This window comes from Centrocercus urophasianus, unplaced genomic scaffold (genome assembly GCF_019232065.1).
Source record: "Centrocercus urophasianus isolate 14NV4802_14NV808 unplaced genomic scaffold, USGS_Curo_1.0 seq_16, whole genome shotgun sequence".
Classification (NCBI taxonomy): Eukaryota; Metazoa; Chordata; class Aves; order Galliformes; family Phasianidae; genus Centrocercus; species Centrocercus urophasianus.
The window spans coordinates 43,345,578-43,369,384 of NW_024884711.1; the positions used below are offsets into that span (position 1 = coordinate 43,345,578).

Below are 23,807 nucleotides of genomic sequence, written 5' to 3' on the forward strand. Positions count from 1 at the left end.
CACTGGTTACACTGGTTACACTGGTTACACTGGTTACACTGGTTACACTGGTTACTGCAGAAATCTGAAATATCACGTGTCCTTCCAGCCTTTCTTCTATCCTGGATGGTTGAATTTGTTGCTTGTTCTGGTGAGTTTCTTGTCTTGTCTTGTGGTTGCTCACTGGCTCTGGCTTTGAAAGTCAGTTGTGTCTCTTGAGCATCTTTAATGAAGAGGAGGGAAGGAGGGCACGAAGAGCTGGGTTATGCTCCATCACTTGCTGCAAGAGCTTTTTGGGTTCTGAAAGATTCGCTGCACAGAGCACCATCTTCAACCTAACAAACTGATCCAGCCCTCTGAACACTGCATCTAGCCTATAGGCCCCACCTTAAATGACCTCTGAAGTGCATAGGCAGAAAACTTGGCTCTTCAGAGGATCTTTGTTTCTACTGATGAAGAGACTTTCATATACACAGTGGGCTGGGAGGGATTGTGGTGTGCAGTCTTGCAATGCCTCTCTTAATGGCAAAGCTGGATATCATGACTTTCAACACATTTGGGTTGAATGATTACGTATGTGATGCTGTATTTTTTGCTTTGCAGTGCCAGGGGTGAGGTTACCTTCTGTGCTTCAGTTGTCTGTCCTTCTTTTGCAGATGAAGAAGAAGCTCTGAACTCTATTATGAAGGATTTGGCAGCATTGGGCAAATGTGGGGGATTGCTGGACAACAACAGGAATAAAAACTGTGTCTACTCCAGCAAACAGGTAAGGCATTGTTTGAAATGCCAAACTCCAGTAGGCTGAAGAGGCAGGTAGGAATGGTGCTCACCAGGCTGTGAAAGCAGAGTTTAAATCATGGAATTGTGAAGTATCCCAAGTTGGAAAGGACATACAAATATCATGTAGTCCAACTTCTGTTAGATGTTAAGTGTTAGAGTAGATGTTAGTTGAGTGTTAAAGACCAACTCAACAAGTGTTGTGTGGGCTCATAACATAGGAACAAATGTTATCAACATGCGAGCTTTAGAACTTCTTTTTGAAGAGCTGCAAAGAAACTGCAGTGATCCCCGTATCACAGAGGGGCAATGGAGGAGCAGGGGTTAAAAATGATACCCCAAATAATTCCTAAAGGTAATAAAAGAGCCTGAAAATGTTGTATAACTCAAATCGCACCATAAGGCACTTCTTTCTTTTAGCACTGAATCTAGTTGAACTTGCTACAAGCTCTGCAGCTTTAAGGCTTGGATTAGTCAAGTGTTTTCTACTGACAGTGTTGATGAAATATAATATTTATCGTGTGCACATTCTACTTCAGATATTTGAAAGATGGATTGCCAACTTTGAGCCGTAGACACCCAGGCTCTTTTGGGAGGAATAATGTCATTCTTATATAAAGTGTTTAAACACTAATTACTATTGTTTATCTTTATGCTCCCAAAACCAAACATTTTGGCCGTGTTGAACATTCAGAGTTGCTTTGGTGAGCAAAAAAGTTGTCCCTTGAGCAATATTAGGAGTTACTTGCTGACACTGATATAATAGCTAAAGTGAATTTAATAGCTTAGTTGCGTATGGAATGAATACGTTACCGAACTAAATTTGTGAAGAAAAGATTCAGTTGTCAAAACACCAATGAGAGAAAACAAAAAATGAAGGGGGGGGGAATAATTAGGAGTACCAGGAAGCTTCTGAAGAAGCATGCAAGTGAATCTACTTGGAATATTATTTCTAGTGCTGTGACTTAGAATAAGCTTGCACTCAATGTCATAGTTACTGATTGCCTAGCAAGGAAGGAACCACAGTGTCATTTGAAATTGTCATGTCTGTTTTAATGGCATTTGTGCTACTAACAAACATGGGATGAGGCAAAAAGTCCTCTTCCCAAATCATAGATTCCCTCCAGGCTTCCTCGACACGTGCAGACGAAAGCACATGCGCACGTAGCGTGTCTGTTTCAGAGTGTGCCCTGGTGGTAGCAGCTGTCCAAGTTGAATCACTGGAGTTGTGTTCAGCTCATGCTGAAAGAAATCCAAGATGTTTGCAGAACTGACCGGAGAAAGTCGGAGCTGGCTCTGTGCAGCTGCAGGCGAAGCAGACACAATCCAGCACAGCCCTGGCTGGCTCCAAGGGTAGCATGTTCTGCAAGTTGGTGGGTGGGGACCATCCCGAGCCATTTCAGGATGCTTTCGGGGCAGCAAAACTTCTTAAACTTCTCTTAAATGACATTTTTGTTTCCTCACAGCGGGAGAAAATTCCTGCTGTCATTCTTGAAAACTAGCTCTAGACACTGCAGTGATGCAGCTAACTAGCTATTGAGTCAAAATAAGAAAAAGAATAGTTTTCATTGGCTGAATCATTAACCGCAGGAGTTTTATAGAATTGAACTTTTTATTCACAGCCCAGCCTCTCCATACCTTCACTTACAAATTGCCAGTGGGGTCCTGTTGTGCTTTGCAATCAGTTTTAGAATTGTTAGCTGCCTCCTGCATTTTGTTTTACTGTGTTAGGAATCAAACAGTCCTTCCAAATTACAGCACTGATGCTTACGGAAGCCTTCCCTCCTTTCTGGCTTTTCTTTTTGTCCACGAGCGGGCCGGCTGTACCTATGCACTCAGAGTTACTCAGAGCTCTGTGATGGAGGAGGCAGAAGTAGTCAGCATCCCATTTTACTTGTGCATCCGGGGCTGAAGACTCAGACCAACAGGCCCCACGGGATGAAGGGCGTTGGAGCATGTTGAGTTGTTGCTTCATTTAATCTGACTAGCTGGAAGAATTCTCGCTCGCGGGACGATGGGAGTCTAGTCTGCGAGGAGGGGAGTGGCCATAGTAAGTGGAATTACTGGGGATTTGGTTCATGTTTGAATCTCAGAAGCGTTAATCAACTTGTTTGGGTCTCTTTTAGGCTTTTTTTTCTTTCTAAGCAGAGAAATTGTGGCGGGGGCACGGGAAACATTGCTTTAGAAATGCTGTTGTCATGCCTGTGAGCTGTTGTTCATTTGGTTCTTGGTGTTCCTGTTATTTTTTCTGTGATGAGGTTGGCTGGTTGGGCTGAAGGATGTCCTTTCTTGGAGAAGGAGTGTGAGGCATGGGGCACTTGGATGCTCAGTTCTCTTCTTGGAAGTGCAGGTGTCTCCCATGAGGCCCTGCAACAGTATGCTCACATTGTAATGCTTGGGTTTGAACGTTCAGTTCTTAGATTAAAAAAACAAAACAAAAAAAGGCAGTATTTCGCTACGGAAAAAATGCTTCACTGAAGCATGGGAATCCTTCAGTCAGCATTCCAAATTTCTGCTGAAAAACATTTTAGACAAGAATGTGTTGCCCAACCATCCTGTCCCTTTGTGACTTGGCTGCAGTCTTTTGGTCCGCACAGAAACGCAACCAAAATGCTGCCTCATCCCCGGCTCCTGGTGGGTTCTGAAGTGCTCTCTTGTCAGAAGATGAAATCTGAAATCTGGAGCATGCCAGACAGTGCTGCTGGTAGGACTGGGCCACACAAGAGCCTGGTCTGTGATGCTATGGGCTATGCAATATTTCTTTCGAAAGATATCGGTGGTTTTGTTTCAGATTGTTTCATAGAACAAACTTTTCCTTAGGCAAATGGCATGAAAATCTTTCTTTTTTTTAAATTTGCTTTCCTTACAAATGAGTTTCAGACTAAGGCTGAGATTCTGAATGTCTAATGCTACATAGCAGAAAACAGGAGAAATGAGAGCTGTAATACCTGGTACATGATGTGGATGAGTTTTGTGGCATAGGTTGCCCATGAAGTTGGCAGCAGATGAGATGGCTGAGCTTGAGCCTCCCAAGACCTGGTCAGGTCTGTGGGTCACCATGTTACGCTGCCTTTTTGGCTTGTGGGAGAGTGATGGATGCCTTTTTCTTTCTGCATATGAGCCGCAGTCTTTAAAAGGGAGTTGCTTTCTGGGAACACGGAGCACCTTGACATTATTCTTAGTTCATCCTCTGCTTTATTATTCCTCCATTATTTTTTTTTTTGTCATTTCTTTATTCCCATTGTTTTCTTTGGTATGGCTGGAAAGAGTCCTTCCAGGCAGGCTCCTCTGTTCTCCAATCACCAGAGAAAGGGGAAGGAGGAAACAGCAAAACAAAGATATGTGTTATGGTCACTAATGAGATAGATGAATGGGATAAGAAGGGAAACCACGAAGAATTAGAGATCCCAAACAAAAGCGTGGAGGAGAAAGAAGCAATTATATTAACTTACTTTGCATCTGTCTGTTTATATGCACATCCATTTAACTCTATAAATAGCACTTGGCTGCTAGCAGAATGAGGATGGTTGTCAGTGCTGTGTTCAGTCTAATGACAAGGTGTTGGCATGGGCCTCTGTCACAGCTGATGACAGCTAGCAATTCCTCTGCCATGTTAATTTTGATTGCAAGTTCTCTTATGGCAATAAAGTCCAATATTTGTGAAGAATGTTTTCCTGTGTGCAGCAAATGTCAGACTGACCTAAAAGTTGTTCTTTTAGTAAATTACTCGGTACTCTCTTTTCTTTGGCAAGCTGGGAGCGGGGCACGGCTTGCTCATTATGAGAATAAAACACAGCTCGTGTTCTAGGGCTCTCTGTAGGTCTTCATGCAGCCTAAAAAAGTAGTTTGGCTTTAACACCTCTGTTTTACCACTGGGAAGTGTGAGGGTCTGTAAATACTGCCTTGAAGAAGGGAGTTGCTGTGAGGAGAGCTGCAGGATTTTCCTCACTTTGGGAGCAGAAGCAAGAGATCAAGAGGGGAGAGAAAGGCTTGGCTGGGGCTGGCATCAGCTGCAGAGTCCCAAGGATTGGGGGTGGGGGGGAGGTTTCACCTCGCCTGTTTTGTCACTGACTTGCATGCCACAAGGTAACACCCGGTGGAAATCCAACTGGGGAAAAGCTGTGTGCGCCAGGTAGGTGGTTTGAGATGAACGTCCTGAAGTCCTTGATCTGTAGCATTGAGGGATGTGGTTGGTGGTCATGGTGGTAATGGGTTGATGGTTGAACTAGATGATCTTAGAGATCTTTTCCAACCTTTTCTGTGATTCTATGATTATTTCTTTTTTGCTGCTGTGTAAAGCAAAAATGTCTGTAACTGAGAGCTGTGAGCCCTCTAGACATCATCTATCTTCCCACTGGTCACTGAGCTGCTCACTTACTGCGCTTTCTTCTTCAGATGAAAAGAGCTTGTAAGGATCCAGGGGGACCAGGGTATCTCGTCACTCCCACCCACCAGGAGGACAATCCCAGACAAAACTCCTTCTGTTGGATTATTCTGAATAACCCAAAGCGCGTGGGGGTTCTGTGTGGATAATTCCTAATGACGTGAATTAGTCATCTCCTATTGTGGTTTAGGGACACGGTCCAGATGTCTGGCTTGTAACGAACGTCCCGTTGCTAAAAGCGAGGTTAAGCACAGGACTAATCCAAACAACATGCGTGTCGGGGAGGTGGAGAAGGGCCCCTTGGCCTGGCCCTGTGGTGCTGATTTCTCTCGACCAAAGCCAGAAATTGAGGAGAAAACCCACCATTTTGTGGCTTTACTGAAGAGTAACTGGGGCTCTGATGCTCGAATGCCACAGTGCTCTGTGGGGTTTTCTCATTGTTTCCTAAGCCAGCAAGTAGAAAATGAAATAGGTGGAAAATAACCACTCTTCCAACCCTCCAGCATGCAGGAATGAGTCTTTTTTTATTGTCCCTATTTTACCCAGAAGGGACCCTGAGGCAAAGTAGGTGCCCCAAGGTGTCACGGGAAAGAGCAAAACTAGAATGACTCCCTTGTTTCATTGTTGGGTCAGAGCAGAGCAGCATTTCTAATGGCAGCCATATGGCCCTGCGTGATGGATGCCCTCATCCACCAGCATGGCATTGGACGCCATCCCAGCTCGGACTCATGTTCCCTATGTGGTCTCCTGTCTGGGTGGGAAGGGGCTGAGGGTGCTCAGCACAGCCTGCTCCTCCAAAACCATTTCCATTTTAGGCTTCAGTGCGTGTTTTGCCGCGCTATGTGTGCTTTTATTACAAACAGCAGTCAGCTCTTCGGGGATCTCTGCAGCGGATCATGATTCACTTCGTTTGGAAGCACTTTCTCCATTTTTCCGACATCTCATTTCATCCCGTCCAGCTCACTCCGGTTTTCCGGAGGGTTCTGCGGCCGCTCTCATCTCATGTCTCCCACTGGACCCCTTCATGAGGGCCGTGCACAGGAGGCTTTGCCCTGCTGCCATGATGCCCCCCATCGCCACGGGCCCAGCGTGCTGCTGCAGCCCCCTTAGTGCTTCTCAGGGGCTGTGAGCTTTTTCTCTTTGTGAAATTGAAAGTTTTAAGGAAAGAGCTAAAAAATACTTTCTGGAAAGCCTGGGAAGATGGTGATGTGTTTGCTGCCGCTGCAGTGGCTTTGCTTTTCCATTCCTTTCCTAGGCAGATGACAAGAAAGAGTGAAAGACCAGCAGCCATTTGTTAGCCGGGCTGGAGGAAATGCCAGCACAAGGGTGTCGGGGAAGAAATTATTCCAGAAACGAAAGGAATGGCTGTGGTATTTCCTCTCAGGGTCATCCCTGGTGTTGTTTGTCACTGCAGGGCCTTGAGGTGCCTTTTGAGTGCTCCCCTGTGCCACGTGTCGCACGGAAACATGGCGCCCACAGGAGAGCAAAGCTTTACATCTTGGGTCTGGCACTGCTGTGCTTCACCATGGTGTCCCCTGGTGCTCCTTTATCTCTCTGAGCTTTCCAAGTTCTCCCTGAAGCCATAGCTGGCACCTTCTGTTGTGGCTTGGTGTTGAGGGCCACTGCCTTACATTACAAGCTTACCTTTACCACTGTCAATAACACACGTTCTTCTCAGACATCTCTGCCTGCACTGCTCCAACTGACGGCCTCTTGATCTCAGGTGGATGGAGGCCACCATTAACCACTGGGTGGCCATCTGGAGGCCATCATTTGACACTGGGTGGCAGAGAGGCCTAGGCTGGGCCAGCAGCGTGGCTTGAGTTCTGCAAGTTGCTGTTGTCCCAATTCCTTATGAAATTGCAAAAATACTTGTATGTTGTGTTGAGATCCTTATGGAAAGATGCTACTTCTGCCTTCCTCCTCATCCCCCATTTGATGTGCATGCGGTTTTGCCCCAGCACTTGGCACTGCTCCACGTTCCCTGCGTGATCTAAAATGAGTTGCTCCGAACCAGATTTCCATGGGTGTGAAAAATCACAGCCTGCTCCAGCATTTAGGAAGTGCTTTGCATCCTCTTGGGACTCTGTAGCTCTTTGGGCACTGCCCTCTTTTTTTATTATTATTTTTTAAAGGAAAAAAGTACTTGGTGGTGGTGATGAATTCAGCTTTAGCAATGAGTCAGAAACATGAGCAAGCCGTGGAAAGACTGCAAAATAAAACTGTAACCAACTTCTCAGAATATATATATATGCACATATATATTAATTTATGCTCTGTGTAATGTCTTTGTCCCTCCCCTATCCACATTTACACGCCTAAGATCTGGGCTTCTTGGAGGGAGGTGAGAGGTTAATGGTTTTTATATTAGCCCGAAGAATTGTAATCCCATTAACAAATGCAATGGTTTTCATTCCCTTGGTGCAGCCTGTGTGTTTGCTGCAGGGCTCAGACCCAGAGCAGAGCAACGTGGGGCAGCTGGCTTACTTTGTTGGCTTTGAGCCACAACACATCAGCCCTGTTGTTGATGTAGAAGAATAGGATGCAGCAGGGTCGTGGCTCTTTATTTTCCCCCTTTTTCTTCTCTCTCTGGAGCTTTAAACAAGCGTTATGATATTTTCCAGCCACAAGCTGTTTTTAAAAAACTTATTTGTCTGCAAAATTTGTTTTGCTCAGCATAAGCACACAGTGTGCACTACCTCGATGTTCGGCGCAGCTTTCAGGTCTGTGCTGAAAGTGAAACCTGTGTTTGCAAGGGTTTCCTGCAGCGAGGCTGGAGCTGCGTGAGCTTTTCCCCTTGTACATCCTGCTCTTTTGTAAGGAGAAACCTCGAAAGTTCCTCGCCCTGATTTCTCTCTTCATTTAGAGAAGGACTCTGCAGAACTGCATGCTGTGAAGCCATGCTGGCTGGTTGCTTTCCAGCATCCAGGAGAGCTGAATTAGCCAAGTCCTTCAGATAAAATATATGAATGTTTTATTATTAAATAAAAAATGGTATAGAAAAGCCTATCTCTTTTTCTTTCCCTCTTCCTAAGAGACAATCAAAATTGGAATCCCACCCATGTTTGGCTGTCTCTACAGCCGAAGATCGACTCTGTAGTGACTTGGATCTTCAGCAGTGGTCTGTTATGATCTTATCTTCTTTTGAATTTTGGATTCTTTTAGACCTGCTGTGGTATTTTTTATGGTTTGGGCCCGGTGGTTGTAGAAGCAAACCTGGAGTTTGTCCAAATATTGTGGGTCTGGGGAGCTGGCTGCAAGTGCTGAAGTGCTGTAAGTGCATATAGCACTGCTGAAATGTCCCATTTCGTGACATGGATTCTTCCAGCTCTGCCAGGGAACGCAGCAAAGGCCACAAGCAGTGCTCTAAAGGATGTGTTTCAAGTGATGCAATGGGCTACCCTGCATCTGCCAGGGTTTTTAAGCTTTATTGACTGAGTTGCCTCTAGGCTCAACTTCCTGAACTTCAGTGGCTGTTTAAAAATAAACCTAAGAACACCCAGCCAGCTCATTTTCTTCATAAGAGACAAAGCTGTTTCGCTGCAGCTCTGCTTTCCCTCTGAGAATATGGAAAGTGTGCCTTCATGCACTGGAAATCCAGGGCTAGAGATAAGGCCCTTGCTCAGGAAGGGCTGTCACCCACCCAGACAGGGATTATCCATAGCACTGAGGGACCCAGTCCTCCTTGAGGTCACTCCTCTGAAGGAGATGGCGAGTGCTTTTTTCTCCATGGAAGGAAAGCCACGGTTTGAGGAGGCTCGTGTGGGTTATTGGGCAGAGACCTGGGTAACTGAGGTGACTAAATGTGGTCTAGAATGTAAAGGGGCTTTTTATCTGCTTTGGATGCCATTGGAAAGTCACAGCACGAGCCAGAGGATCCTAAGGTATGCTTGGCCCAGGCTCAGTCTGAGAAGCTGAAGGAAAGAAAAAGCTCCTTGTGGTCTTAGAATAGCTGCTAAATACACACGGAGAAGATGGGAGAAGTGGCTTTTGCTAGTGACTGCATGGTTGCGTTCCCAGTCTGCCCACAGATCTTTGGAATTTCTTTGGATGAATCTGATGGTTTCTTTAGGGGTGAGCAGTAGGTCAGTTCAGGGTGCACGCTCACTTTGTAGGAAGCAGCGATGCCTGATGCACTTTGCATTTTGCATGACCTAACAAATAAGAATAGCAGCCATCAGCCCCAGCGCTGCTGGGTTTTAAAAGCCAAGGCTGTCTCTCTACTGCCATCAAAAGTTGCTTGCTTTTACTTTGTTCTCATTTCTTTGTCCCAAGTGTTGATGTGTTCTGTGAGATATCACCTGAGCTTTGCCTTTTGGATTTTCAACAGAAAGCACTGGGCTAAACAAAGCCTCAGGGAGCACCAGTGAGGGACAGACTGTCATATCAGACACTTATCTTGTTTATCCCTTTGATAATGGTGCCTCATTCTCCAATGAGCTCACAGCATTTGAAATTTCCCCCTTGTATTAATGTAGTTTATTAAAGTTACACAGATGATAAAGTGTCATTTTCTTTTTAGAAGACCTTCTTTTTGGGCAAGTTCACCTATTAGCAAAGCAATAGAGTTTTCCTATATATACAAGGCACCTAGCAGAGTTAGGGGAACTTCCCTGAGAATTACTGTGAGCTTTAGATGTGTCTGGGACCTGACTGTTTCCTATTTTTTCTTTCAGCAGCGAAATGTCAGGATCAAGTTTGAATATGAAGGAGAGAAAAGGTATGTACCCAGCCCTGTCCCCATCTGTGTACAGGGACAAATTGCCCTTTTTACCCAGCATCATCCGACTGATTTCTGCCAGCTGCAGATGAGCTCACAGCAGGATTAAGTCCTGAAATCAATTACAAATTTATATGCAAGAGCTTTGCCTCGTTACCCTGCTCACCAGAAGGACCTCTGGGGTTTGCATGTACTGAAAGTTCCAAGCTGGAAGTCATTAAATGCCCCTTACCAAGGACACAGGGTGCATGGTTGGATCCTTTTCTCTTTTCAGTTCTTGAGCCCTACTGAACCAGAGCTGAGCTGCAAGCCTACAGAATTGTGTCCTTTTAGTAGCAGCCTGTGACACTTACTTACGATAACCAGATTTTGGGCATGGGTCCCATAAAAATAGAGCTGGGTGTTAAAGCTTGCACACCCTTCCCTGCTTGACATTTTCATGGAATCACCCCTGCTTGATGCTTAGTGACCGTGGCAGGGCAGGATACAGAGCTAGGAACTCATAGGCTGATGGTCAAGGTTGTATTTGAAATAAAATAAATAGTGTTAGTGTAGGGCTAAACTATACCTGCTGATACGTACCTGTGATGGTACAGGAGAGGCAGATTCACAGGATGCCAAATTGCATCGCTGTCTTTTCCATTCCTGTTCCCTCTTCAGAACCACTTGCTGAAAGTGAAGGTGATAAATCACCCACTAGTGCATGACCCAGGGGATTCTTCAGTGAAAAGCTGCTGGGCTTTCTTCTTTTCAACATGCAAACACAACAGGGGGAGAAACAGAGGAGTTGCACTAGAATTTTTGATAGAGTTCTTCGGCATAACAAATGAACAGCATTTGTGTGAATGTAAAAGCAAGGAGCAAGTTCTGTGCTTCATGGTAGAAGAGTACTAGTCCTTATTTCTGAATTGTCTGTCCAGTGCTGAATCCCACTGTGGTTTTACTAAACTGAAACTACTGTGCTGTTTATTTGCAAATGCAGGATCATCCAGTTTCCAAGACCAGTCAAATTCAAAGAAGTGGTGCAGAAAGTCACGGATGCTTTTGGACAGACGATGGACTTAGTCTGCATGAGCAATGAGGTACTCTTCCCTTTATGGTTACAGGAGCATTTTAGGGTACCTGGCAGAGCTGAGCAGTAATTTCTTCTTAAGGCCATGATTTAGTGTTTCACAACTACATGATGAAAAGTAATCTTACTTTGTGGCTTCCAACTACTAGGCAAACAAGAGCTGTTGCCCAGACGTAGCTCAGTTGTATTCTCTGACTCCAAACCAGGCTTTTGCTTTCTTGAAATGATTTCAGTCAAGGCTTATTAAATGATGACCTACATACATTGTCCTTTCCTCCAGAAAAAAAAGCAAAACCAACCTCAAAACAGGGAGGAACGAAATAACTGAGATGATGGAGACATTGTCAATTCAGCTGCACAGCTGAGCTGTTTCTCCATAAACAGTTTGGGCAGTGAGACCAACTTTCAGAGCACTTCTGGCTGGTGAGAGCACACATGGGGCAGAGAAGAGAGCAGCTGAGACCAGATGACTTTCATGAGAGCCACACAGAGCGATTCTAGACCATGTGTTTGGGCTGGATGTGAAGCCTCCTCATCCTGGGAGCAGTTTAAGGAGCATGCTGAAGTCTGGAGTGTGAGGGACAGCACTACTAAACCAGCATACTTTCATCCAGAACTGATTTTATTTCACCTAGAAAAGGCAGAACTATCTGCAGTTTGTTTCTGTGGTTAGGTCAGCGGTGAAATCACTGCAGGTTTCTCTAGCAGGTTCTGTCACTGCATACTAATGGCCAAGAAACCTTCCCTCTGCAATCTGTTTTAAAACTTTAAAACTACTTTAAGTTGAAGGAGGGAAGATGTACGTTGGATATCAGGCGGAAATTCTTTACAGAGAGAGTGGTGAGGAGCTGGAACAGCTGCCCAGAGAGGCTGTGGATGCCCCATCCATCCCTGGAGGTGTTCAGGGCCAGGTTGGATGGGGCCCTGGGCAGCCTGGGCTGGTATTAAATGGGGAGGTTGGTGGCCCTGCCTGTGGCAGGGGGTTGGAGATTCCTGATCCTTGAGGTCCCTTCCAACCTGAGCCATTCTATGATTCATATGACAGATAGGCACCATTCCTTCTGGATCTGTCTCGATAGCTCACTTCTTGAAGAATTAATTGCAAATGCATAAGAACCTTTCATTGAAATACAAGGGAGGCTGTGAAAAGAGCTTTTTCTTTCCTTTTCTTTTTCCTTTTTTTTTTTTTTTCTTTTTTTTTTTCTGGGAGATTAGAGCCAGAGAAAGTTCCTATTCTGTATTAATAGATACCTCACGATACCAAAGCGTCCTTTGGGCTTTAGCTTTGAATGTAGTCTGGTTTCTAATCTTGGGCATTCTCTGCCAGCCCTCCTGGGAAAAGCCTGCCATTGAATTCTTCAGGAATGACTCACTTCATTCCAGGTTTCTTTCCATTGGAAGAGGAATTTTTTTCCAACAATAGCAAATAGAAGCTTAAATAATGCATTTTATTCCACGTCAGAGACTATTCTTGGGTTTGTGGTGAGCACATAACAGGACCATGAGCTTGGGGTACTCCTTCATAGGGATGAGGAAGAACTTTAGTGTTGTTGTTTTATATACATAAGAATTCCTCTTTTTGAGGACCTACACCTTTGGGAGCAGTAGCAATTTAGGGTTGTTGTACAAACTGCCAACAGACAAAAATGACCTTTTGGGGAGATGAGCTGTATGTCCACATGGTGCCCCCCAGGATCTGGCTCGCAGCATGCTCTGGGCCATGATTTTAATTGCAGGACTGCAAGTTTGTGAGGTAGCTCGATCACAGACATATTTCAGTGACATTTTACTCTTTTCTCAGCAACTCTTCATTGCTGTTTAATGTTTCTCCTGCCACAGAACCTTGCAGAGTGTAATTACACTGAAGGCAGCACTCCCCTTCGGAAGCCCAGTAAGTGGCAGTCAGTGTCCTAGGGAAGCCAAGATTGGTGAGATGAGCATGCCAGAAGGGTGGAGCAGGGGCACACATGAATCACATCCTGGTGGGACCATGGAATCAACGAGTTTGGGCTGGCAGAGATAAGAGCAGGGCCTGGCTGTGGGTGTACTGCATGGGGCATGTCTGCATGTTAGTGCTAGGCTGGGCTTGTCTTTCTGATGGGCAAAGTCTTGCCTGTGGGCAGCATGGTGCAGTGACTTACAGAAAGCTGGCTGTGTTGTAGCTTGAAGGAGCGTCTTCTACAGCAAATTCTGTCTGAATTTCATCTGCGTGCACTGCTGTCCAGTTGCTCCAAGTGTAACTAAGTCATCTGCCCCATATCCATCACCAGCTTGGGAAGTGGCCTTGGGCATTGAACCTTGGTGAGCCACCAGTTTCCCCCTGACCTCCCTTTGCGTGTCACTTCTGAGGCAGAAGCAATTTCACATCATCATTTCAGGAGGTTAAGGAGAGTTAAAGCCTAGGGAAATGGTAGAAGCTCTGTTATGGGGAAGGAGGATTGTTTTAAAGTGTATTTAACAAACATTTGTCAAGAATTGTTGATGCCAGTTGGTCTGGCACTGGGCAGGAAGATGAACTAATTGACCTCTCAGATTTTTCCCCAGCCCCATTTCCTACTATTCTTTGGCTCTCTGCAGTGTCTTAGCAGTGAGTTCTCGCAGTGCAGCTGCAGTTGGTGAAAACTCACCCTTTGAACTCACTTTCTTAGACTGCGAGGGATTGACCACCAAGCCCTATACTGTAATATTGGGTTCCAGTGGAACCAACTGTTTATAAGCAAGAAAAAACTCTAAAAGCTGCATTAGGAATTTTGTGTAGGTGAATTTTGCTGTCTGTAGCTGCTCATTCTGCAGGCAGAATAAACACAGGTTTGCTCTGGTTCTTGCTGCCATGGTTCTGTGTGGATCTGTGTTTAGTTTCATGCCTAGTAGGTATCTGCTCCTGTTATCCATATGTGCCACAATCTGGAAGCCAAATGGAGCAAAATCTACTTGCCAGATATGGGCAATAGGTAAAGCCAAGCTAAATACTGGCCCCAATCCCTGTTCCAGGAGGGCACTTTCTGCCTGATACTTTTGGCTTCTCTCAAGCAGGCATGCAAATGTGTTAATGTTGTGATACTGGAGTGAGATGGAGTGACCTGCAGAACATTTTGTTCAGAGCAGCAGCTGAGGGATTGCAGTTCTGAACTCTTGTGAGCAGCTCATTAAAGGGATGGGTGAGAACTGGGACTATACTTACAGTTCCGAGCTGAATTCTGCTTGTGGATAAAATGAGGAGGAGCAGGTCTCCAACATTTTCATTTCTGTTTGGGGCAGGTAGAGAAGCTTTTCTGCTTGATGCATCTATGGGACACTTGTGAGCTTCAAGAGGATTAAGCAGAATACTGAGAGAATATCCTTTAGGTTCTGCTGCATAAGGAAACAGGCTGTCTCAGGACACCTGTGTGGAATTTGGAGGCACATTCAGTACCATTTCTGCCTATGGTCTGCTGTGATCATAAGTGATTCGTAAGGATCTCCAAGTTCTACCATGGTCTAACCATTTATCCAGTGGACCTTCTGAAAGCGCTGAATGGTTGATACCTATCATAGATTCAATTTGAGTTGGAAGGGACCCCTAAAGGCCATTTAGTCCAACCTCCCTGCAATGTGCATCAGGTGCTCAGAGCCCTGGCTGGCTGGACCTGGGGTGTCTCCAGGGTTGGGGCATCCACTGCCTCCCCAGACAACAGGTGCCAGTGCTGGTGGGCAATTCCTTTCATTCACATCCCAGTCTGGCAATTTGTTTCCAGGCTGGTTTATTCATTCCAGCCCAAAGACTTGCTCTCTGTTAGCCCCCCAGTTGGCTAGTTGCTTGCTCAACAAATAAGGATCATCTTCTCTTCCTGAACTTTGCCCCATCTGGTTTGAGGCCTCAAGTCTCATTCTACATCCAAAGCATTTTCAAGAGTTCCTCTTAGAGTCCTTTCCTGACAAATAACGTAATGGTTTTTACAGACAAAAGCTGCATATCCTGATCATCCATCTCCCTGGATGAATGTTCTCAGAGCTTTGCTTTGAGGTCTCCTCTGACTTTTCGTAGAAATGTGTCAACCACTTTTGCATACCTTACACCAGAACAGCACTCCTGGCTCAGCCTGAAGTTTGTTGCTTAGATATCTTTTGGAAACTGGTCTTGTCTCTCCTCAGCAATGATCATTGCTGCCATTACATTGGAACTGGCAGCTTCTTCTTCTACTCTGGATCCAATTTCTGCCTATCTGACTCTTTCGTGCATGCTGTAGGGTTCCTGAACATTTGATTTGGGACCGAAAACTGCACTGGCAGGTTACATAAAACTAAGGTATTGCATTGCCACAGCTCCTTTCCAGATCTGGATTTTGCCATCTTGAGGATGAGTGCCTAAGCTCAGGAACCACTCCGGTCCACAGCTGCTGCAGCTTGGCTCTGTTGGTGGAAGGACAACCTTAAGCCTAATGTTCAGCATCAAAAACACGGGGCTTGTATATGGTCCTGTTCCTTAACTGCAACGTGGAGATGAAAGAGGATGTTCATTTCACACAGGAGAAATCTGATCTAAATCATGAGGTGTTCACACACGGAAAATGAAGTTTGGCAGGTTCAGGTTGTGGTCCCTGGGTGGAGAAGGTAACTGTAGCAGTTTCCTGAGATGAAACCTTGTCTCCTTTGGACAGGGCCTTCCCTTGACCTGGTCATCCCCACAGCCCCAGTGCACGCAGTCTGAGGTGTATTTACCTACAGGCTGACAGCCAAACCCCTGGTGACACCCTTGGATCAAAAAGGGAGACACAGACAGCTTTTGAGTGCCTTTCTCTTGGGCAGTTGATCCAAGGAGTGTTTGTGGTGTGAACTCTTATCACCCGGAGAGCTTTTTGAAGTGGGGGGCTATAGCTCCCAGTCAGGCCAGTGAGGCTTTACTGGGATCTGTGGCCGCCCGGTCCCTTTGGTAGGCAGAACTGCTGTGTACATTGGCACAGGCAAGAGTATCCCATGCTCTGCTGGCTGGAGATGGTGCCAGTGCCCTAGGCAACCTACAGAGGCTGAGGCTTGGTTTTTATGATCTTAGGCAGAGTGCCCCAGAAAGGAGGGCAAATAGTTGTGTTTTTCATCTCAGCCCAAGGCAGCAGAAGGCTGCAAAACCCCCTCTGAAGTGCAGCTGTGGTGGGTGCTGGACGCTTTGCAGTCCATCTGCAGGACATGGTACACCACACAGCAATGTCAGGGGGCCGTGTGACCTCTGGAGATGAGAGGGTGGTAGCCTGCCCCATACCAAGCAAACAGCAGGACTTTTGGCTGCCATATAGACAGGGCACTGTCTGGCTCTCTACTCTGCTTACTTTGTCAAGAAATTGCCCCGCTGGGTGTCCATGTGGCTCTTGCAGTGAAGGCAACACTCACCTTTTGTGTTGGAGGAGCTGAGGCTCTGATTTGGGAATGATCTGATTTCACAGACTGCAGCAGGAGGGAGGCTGCTGGGATCTCCCACAAGAGATGCATGATTATAGCTCACTGCTTTCCTGGAGCACCATTGCACAGCTGTCTTCCAGGGAGGAAACCCAGGCTCTTCAAAGCCTGGAACACACGGGGCTGATCTGGCGTGGGGTAGCTGCAGGCCTTGCCTCAAATTCCAGGTCAGAGCAGCCCCGGAATAGCAGGCAGCAAGCCTAAGGATTCAGCTCAGCCCACTCTTCTGACCACTAGCTGAATTTGTGATGTGACCTTTAACCTTTCTCTTCGCAGATGTTTTTTGTTGTGATTTTTTGCGTCCGTTCCATAATAGATGAGAACTTGGAAGAACAAGCAGAGCTCAGCAAGCTGGGGGTGTGGGGGCCCTTGTTTTCCATCCGCTTTCTCAGGTTCCTCCCTCGCCCCCCGATTCCCAAGCTGCTCACCGTGAGGATCTGCCTTCCTTTGTTTAGCCAGTTGTGTGACACTGCTGTGCTCCGGTGTTTGTTCAATCCCTTCCAGCTCCTGATCCCACTGAAATCCCAGGAAGACTTGGACAAAGCGATGGAACAGTTGGAGCTGAGCCCTTCCCTGAAGAGCCTGCGGATCCTTGTGAGCGCTCCAAAGAAAGCGAATGTGAGCTGTTCACCTTCTCTGCTCTTTTGTGTTCAGACTTAGCTGCCTTGTTGTTGAGCTGGAGAATGGAAATGAGTCTCCTGATGGTTCAGGAGGATCAGGGAGTCTGCCCTGCTCTGGCTCAGCTGCTCTGAAATCCTCCCACAGCAGCAGCCTGAGGCAGTACTCAGCCCTTCCTGCTCCTCCTACAACCTGTGACGGGTTAAATACTGTCCTGACCATCCTCAAACAAGGTTAACCCCTGGGTCACCCCCTGTGCTTTCCACATAAGGATGCTGCACCATCCCTCTGCATCCCCTCCTTGTATATGCTCACCATTGCCAAGCTGGGTGACAGCACGGGGACCGTTCCCTTTGTGTGATGCTGAAGTACTAAAGACTAGGGAGGACAAGCTAGAGAATCCTTCAGTGTCGTGCAGGACTGTCTCTTTTTATTTATTTTTATTTATTTTAATTTTTTTTCTCTTGAGCTCAGTGGTTTTGCAGTTAAGCCTGTTAGCTTGACCTCGCCTGCACGGAGCTCCTTGCCAAAGCACATGTCGTTCTGCCCCAAGCACAGGCTGTAAAACAAGGGATTTGCAGATGTTGCAACTCTTTCTTCCTTATATTTCCTAGAAGTACCGGAGAGGCTGAGTGTCTTGAAACTCATAGTGCTTGTCCTCACGCTGCTGCTGCTGCTGCTTGCAGCTCCTGGGTCTTCTCTGCTCCTTCTGGGAGGTTCTCAGAAGGTGCAGGGACCAGAGTGTCAGGGCAAAACTGAGCCATTGCTTGAGCTTTCCTATGTCCTGTTGTTCCTATCGGCTGCAGGAAAATTGGAGCATTACAAGACAGCTACTAAGAGCAGGGCGGTCCAGGTAGATTTGTGTACAGCTTTGAGGTTGGTCCAGCTTCTCCTAAAGCATGTAAATATTCTTCTGCACGTAAAAAAATGCAGTTTCGAGGTCATAAATAAAACAATCACAAAATCACAGTGCATATCACATTATGTTAGTAAGGCTCTGCCACTACCAAGTCTTACCAATGTAACTCAAGCTGTATTGAAGTTACCAGCTGCATACACAGTCCTTGTCTCTCCCTTTTTTCTGTACTCCCTAGAAAAGCCTCGTTGTCCACTTTGCTCTGTTACAGAGTCACTTCTGCAGTGCTTAGACTGCCACTGAAATACAGGGAGCGTGGAGGAGAGGCTTTCATTTGGGCTTGCAAACTTTGAGGATAAGGATCAGCCTCTGTATTGATCCTGAAATAATGCAGTACCAGAACAGTCTTTTATGTTGTATGTCTGCATCATAATTAACTTGGACTCGGTTTTATTGTTTTAGACCATTGTGCTAACAGATGTAATTTGTGAACGATTTTTGGATCATTCAAAGTTAAATGCATGTCTGCTTTTTAATGGTTCTTGGACAGTGTGGTCATGGGGATCCCAGTGCAGGATTTCACACGGTGTGTCCACGAGGGGCCTGACTTCTGGCAAGGTCTGATGGTTCCTTTTGTGTGATTCACAGCTCCTCCAGCCAAACAACAGCAAGCAGCATGAAATGAGGATCTCCAGATCCATGGGAGATATCATGGGATCCCTGTATAAGGACTCTGAGAGGACACGAAAGTATTCTACAGGTAAGTGAAACGCAGTGCTCTGTGGGGTGTATGTGCTGTTACAGGTGGAGCCACCATCCCCTTTCCTGTCACAGTCATGGACGTATTATGGTCTGGTGTCCATCCTGATGTCACCCACCAGTATCTTAGTGCAGTCATAACTTGGCTTGAGGAGGAAACCATGAACTGCACAGGTTGTAGTGATTAGAATTGTGTCACGCATGAAAGCTGAGAGGATCTAAGGTGTAATGTGAGGGGAAAACCTCTCATTTAATGGTAAAAACCTACAGTGAATTGATCTTCATCAAAGTGAAGAGTGAGGGTCTATAGAAAGACAAGGCTATTCCAAACCTTGGTGTCCTTATTCCCTTAACCATCTGCCATACATTTTCTCTGTATCCCTCTCCTTTTATTGCTTAGCACAATAATGTAGCACACTGGGCTTGGGTTTGCTACGTCCTGAGGACCAAACGTGTATCTCAGTGCCCGTGGTCAGTTCTGGGTGGTGAAGTTTGTGGTTGCTGCTTTTATGGTTTCTCAGGAGGGCGTGCAGTGTTTTGCACTGGCAGCATTTCAAATGAAGGGAAACATCCCTTTCCATTTGAGGCACTGGGAGCAGGTACTTGTTTGGAAAACTGTATGGGATCTTACAGAGAACAATACTTCATGCAGCATTGGTAAGAGCAGCCTTTTGGGGTATTGTTCTCCACATTACAACCTACTGAAGCCAGATGTGGCTGCTACCTGACCCAGAGTTCTCTTTGGTCCTGTTGTTGGGATGTGCCAAGGATGTCTCTTTCTGTTGTACTGTTTTCTACCCTTCATGGCTCTTGAGAGTTTGCCTAGAATCTTCTGAATGAAATGCAGGCAAATTATATAGCAAAGCAGAGACACTCTGCAGAAACTGCTTGGGCAAAACATCTCTGGTGCTCTTTCTTTTTTGGCCCTTGTTTGGCTGTTAATGTTGAGCTGTCACTGATGTGTGAACCAGACGTAATGGGCAGAATTGATTCTGCTTATTGCTGTGCTAGTGAGAAGATTGATTCTTAGGATCACAGAATCATTGAATCTATAGCCTGGGCTCACTGGTTTATACAGCAGCCTTTGGTCTTTTCTTACTGTTTACTTCTTACTGTATGTCTTGCTGTCAGTTTGAGCAGGGTTTGCACCGAGCCCTCTGCATGGTAGGAGCACACCAGACCTCTCTGGAGCTATGCAGGCTCTATGAGGCTACTGCAGCCCATTGTAGGAGCTGTTTGCAGTCCTGCAGATTCCATTTTTGACCACTTGAATCAGAGATGGGTTATCCAGTAGTTGGGCAGAAACTTCAGTGAGCTGAAAGGGGGGAGGGTGGCTGTCCAGGTGGAGCGTAAAGCTGAAGATCTGGCTTTAGACAGGCAGAGATGAGCCTACATTGTGAGCATGGACAGGGGATTTCACTGAGCTTTGTGGGTAGTGAAAAGGCATCCTAAAAGACCAAGGCTCCTGTAGGATAAACTTCTTCTCTTGCAGTTGCAAGCTATGTCCTTGCGTTTGCTTCTGCTGTCATCAGCGCAGCTGCTATCAAGAGAAGATCTTAACTCATCTCAGCTTCTCTCTTAAGACGGCGTTTAAAAAGAGATATAAAGTGATGTTGTAGAAAAAGGTGGTTCAGGGTCACGTTCTCCTGTTTCTGAGATGGCTCGTGGTTTTCTGCTGACTCTGCCATGATAGCAGCAGTGAAAACTCATAAAACTGCATGTCGTTGGCACAAGCACTTGAGAAGGGGGTAGATGTTCTGTGGAAGATATTTGGCTATTTTTGCTTCAGCTGGACAGAAAATATCTTCGTTCCCTGTCCCTAAAAAACCTTATGCAAAGTCAATATTATTTTTTTCATAAACATTTTCAGTGAAACGCCCCCAACGCACACAGTTTTTTTTTTATTGGAAGAGGAAAATGTTCCAGTCTCATGGTGACCAGCATCTGAAAATGTTCAGCTGAGTGCCAGAAAACTTGGTTTAAAATCTACTGGGGTTCTGAATTTTTGGATATCTGAGGGCAGCTTTCACAACATTATCCACCAGTTATTCATGAGCTCCATTCTGGAATCAACACTTGATTGGAAACATTTGCCAAAGGCTTGATTCTTTATTCCCATGCTGGCAAACCACGACCTCTGGGAAGAGATGATGTAGAGCAAGGCATCCTTTTTCTCTTCATTTTGGGGCATTTGACAGCAGGGAACATGGAATCATAGAATGGCTTGGGTCTTGCTCAGCAAGGAATGCAGTGCAGAAAACAGCACAAGGGCATCATAGGGGAAGTAGGCTTTGGTGGTGTACGGGCTGGATGGGTGACTGAAAAACATGAGCATGGTGGCAGTACCTGTGCCATTAAACTCATGGGGCCAGGGCATGAGCACTGGCTGGCAACTGATGTCCTTGCCCAGCCCTGAACTGCCCTCCTGGCTGTGCCCAGGTACCAGCTGGGTTAGCATGGGTGGAAATCATGGTGGTTGAACCTCCTCCCTGTTTTGAGAGGAGGAGGAGACTGCGCCTGTGGGCAGCATGTCAGTTACCTGACGTGAGTTAGAAAAACGTTCCCTATAATTTGTTACATGTACCCTATAGTTTGCCTTAAGCTGAGATGTAGGAATTCATCCTCAAAGGGTCAGCATGGAGAGGAGGAAGACTTGGAAGCATCCCACTAAAAAGAAGTGGAGGGAGATTTGATCGATGTGCTCACACCTCCCCATGCCAGCCACAGCTTGTTGGTGAGGAATTTCCTGCAGGTTTCTATCTGCTTATTGTGCCACTGTGTCCTGAGCCCCATGTTCCCACCACGGCTTGGAAGAACAACACATCTTGGTGTCACGTCCTTCATTTGGCTCTGTGGCAACATCATTCAGGGCTGGGCTCTCTGTGACTGCAGCTGTGAGCACAGGCAGCTGTCAACAAGCCCTGCCCGGCCCTTGCTTTTATGGGGCTTCTCTTCTCCATCAGGACTACTGCTTGATGCTGGTCAGTGATGGATGAAGTTTTGGGAAGGATCTGCCAGGGCAGGGAAGGGGTGAGGCCAGGGAACAAGGTGGCTGAAGGAAGCCAAGCCTGGCACAGGGGAGCTGCTTGTACGTGCAGCACCAAGAACTCTGCACATACAGCATGAAAGGCACTTCTTAAATAAAAACAACAGAAAGGAACATGAAAAAAAAAAACAGTAGATGCCAGCAGTGACTGTAAGGCTCCATGCTGGCCTGGTTCATCCTGCCTGGGACATGCTGTGCTCTAACCTCAAATATAGGGCTTTACATTAGTGTGTGAAACATGGAGCAGGAATCCCACTGCAGAGCACCTTGCTACAAAGGGTAACTGAGGTCAGATGCTCAGCTGCTGCCAAGCTGCAGAGTTTCTCTGAGTTCAGGAATTCTGAATAGAGCTGCTAAGATCTGGCCAGCATCTGGCTTACAAGTAATGCCTCAGAGCTTACCCCTACCCTGCTGGCTCTGGAGCTGCCATGTAATCCTATAGGCTCGAGGAGGACAGTCTAGGAGGTCTTTTCTCTCTGCCTGATGCCGCTGCTGTTTTGTGAGCATCAGTTCAAGGCAAAGACCATTTGTGATGTGTTGGGCTCGTCTGAGCTTGGCTGACCATTCCTTTCTCTGTCTCTAGGTGGATAAAGCAGCAATATCTAATGCATCCAGTATGCATCATGTTGAATTACTATGAATTAAGCCTGCACATTAAAGATCAGAGTTGTCTTCTCTCCCCAGCCACTGCTTTCTGTTTCTGACCCCACTGGCACTGCTGAGAATGCCTGAGGTGTCATTAGTGGGGTCAGACAGGGCTGCCATGTGCTTTGAAAGGGGAAATCAGCTCTTGGCTCTGAGGCTGAGCTCCCATTCCTCTTGGGCAGGTAGGCATGCACAGAGATGTGCAGCAGCAGCACCCAGTGCTCAGCAACCAGTGCTCCTGGAGGTGTGAAACTGCAGAAAATACTTCAAGCAGCTTTTCTTCCTGAACTGCTTGGCTGAAAGGGATCTGCTTCAATCCAGCAGTTCCCAGGCATGCAAATGCCTGAGCATTTTGCCTCACTTCCTTGCCTGCTGAGAAGTGGTTACTGTCCTACCCCCACTGCAGTTTTAGCAGGAAATGTGACTCTGGAAGGTCAAACATAACTGACCTGATGACTGGGAGCAGTTACTCCAGGCAAAAGCTTAATGTGAGATCATGCCAAGTCTTTACACTTGTGATAAATGTCACTCAGCTCTCCGGGTCCAGAGTCACACAGAGTGTGTTCAGCTCCCTGTTGACCCTGACTCGAAAACCTGGGCTGTGGGTGGGTTGTGGCAGGGAGGGATGCACAAGCAGACCCAACCTTGGGAGCAGCAAGAGTAGAGTTGCTCAGCAGAACTAAGGCACAGCAGTAACACCATGTCAGACCAGTGAGAGGCTTTTTGGAGCAGGAGCCCCCCGATGTCTTTATGCAGCACAAATGAGATGATAACAGTGATTTCTCCAGTGTACCCAAACTCTTGATGGTTAAGCATTTGTTTATTTATCTTCAAGGGGAGGATGCCATGCTTCCCAACTGGTTTTGTTTTTTTGGGCTGGTGGAAAGCCAGCTCATTATGTGCATTGCAGCGCTGAGGAGATTCTCCCTCCTTGATCTTGGCCTTACTTCAATTGGACTTTGATTCGCTGTGCTCTTATCCTGCAGGAAATCTGCAAAGGAGAAAATAGGAAGGAGAAAAAAAGCATCTCAAAGGCCTTTATTTTTAAAACTTGAGCGAGGAGCCTGGAGGGAGATGTACTATAGGACAGATATCTCTGTGTTTGGTGTAAATCCAGCAAGCCTGATTGAATGATCTTTTATATTGGAGTGATGCTGTTGATGTTAGCAGCTCCTGATGCGCATTGGCTTAAGTGAGAGGTCTGTGGTGTTGATCACGGTGATGGATTTATGCCAGAGATCAATCTGGCACAGTAACTGTGCTGCAGAAGAGCAGCAGCAGAGGTGGAAGTGTTGCACTGACTTCTCATTACAGAATAGACCCCTTTCCCATACCTTTCTCTTGCAGTACGGAGCTCAGCATGGACACCTCATTACCAAATGGTGGTGATGAACCAAAAAGTTTGCAGGAGTGCTGCAGAGGGGAGTAAGAACTGTGGGGCAGGACACGTGCTTTTTAGAAGCCTGTTGAAAAACTAATTTTTGTGTAAAAGGTCCTATTGCACAGTGCAGACCAGTTAAAGCT

At 46.3% G+C, this 23,807-nt stretch overlaps 1 protein-coding gene across 4 annotated transcripts in view; it reads left to right on the top strand.

The window, feature by feature from the left end:
• The window catches only part of LOC122159591 (mitogen-activated protein kinase kinase kinase 3-like), a 68,559-nt gene that overhangs the window by 28,389 nt on the left and 16,363 nt on the right, over positions 1 to 23,807 (top strand). For 3 of the 4 annotated variants that reach the window (XM_042817352.1, XM_042817349.1, XM_042817350.1), the window contains exons 3-7: positions 636 to 745; positions 9,817 to 9,860; positions 10,843 to 10,942; positions 16,864 to 16,977; positions 18,482 to 18,593. In XM_042817352.1, coding sequence (XP_042673286.1) covers positions 636 to 745; positions 9,817 to 9,860; positions 10,843 to 10,942; positions 16,864 to 16,977; positions 18,482 to 18,593 — 480 coding nt within the window. The remainder of the gene's footprint in view (positions 1 to 635; positions 746 to 9,816; positions 9,861 to 10,842; positions 10,943 to 16,863; positions 16,978 to 18,481; positions 18,594 to 23,807) is intronic. The other variant, XM_042817351.1, reaches the window with a different exon arrangement.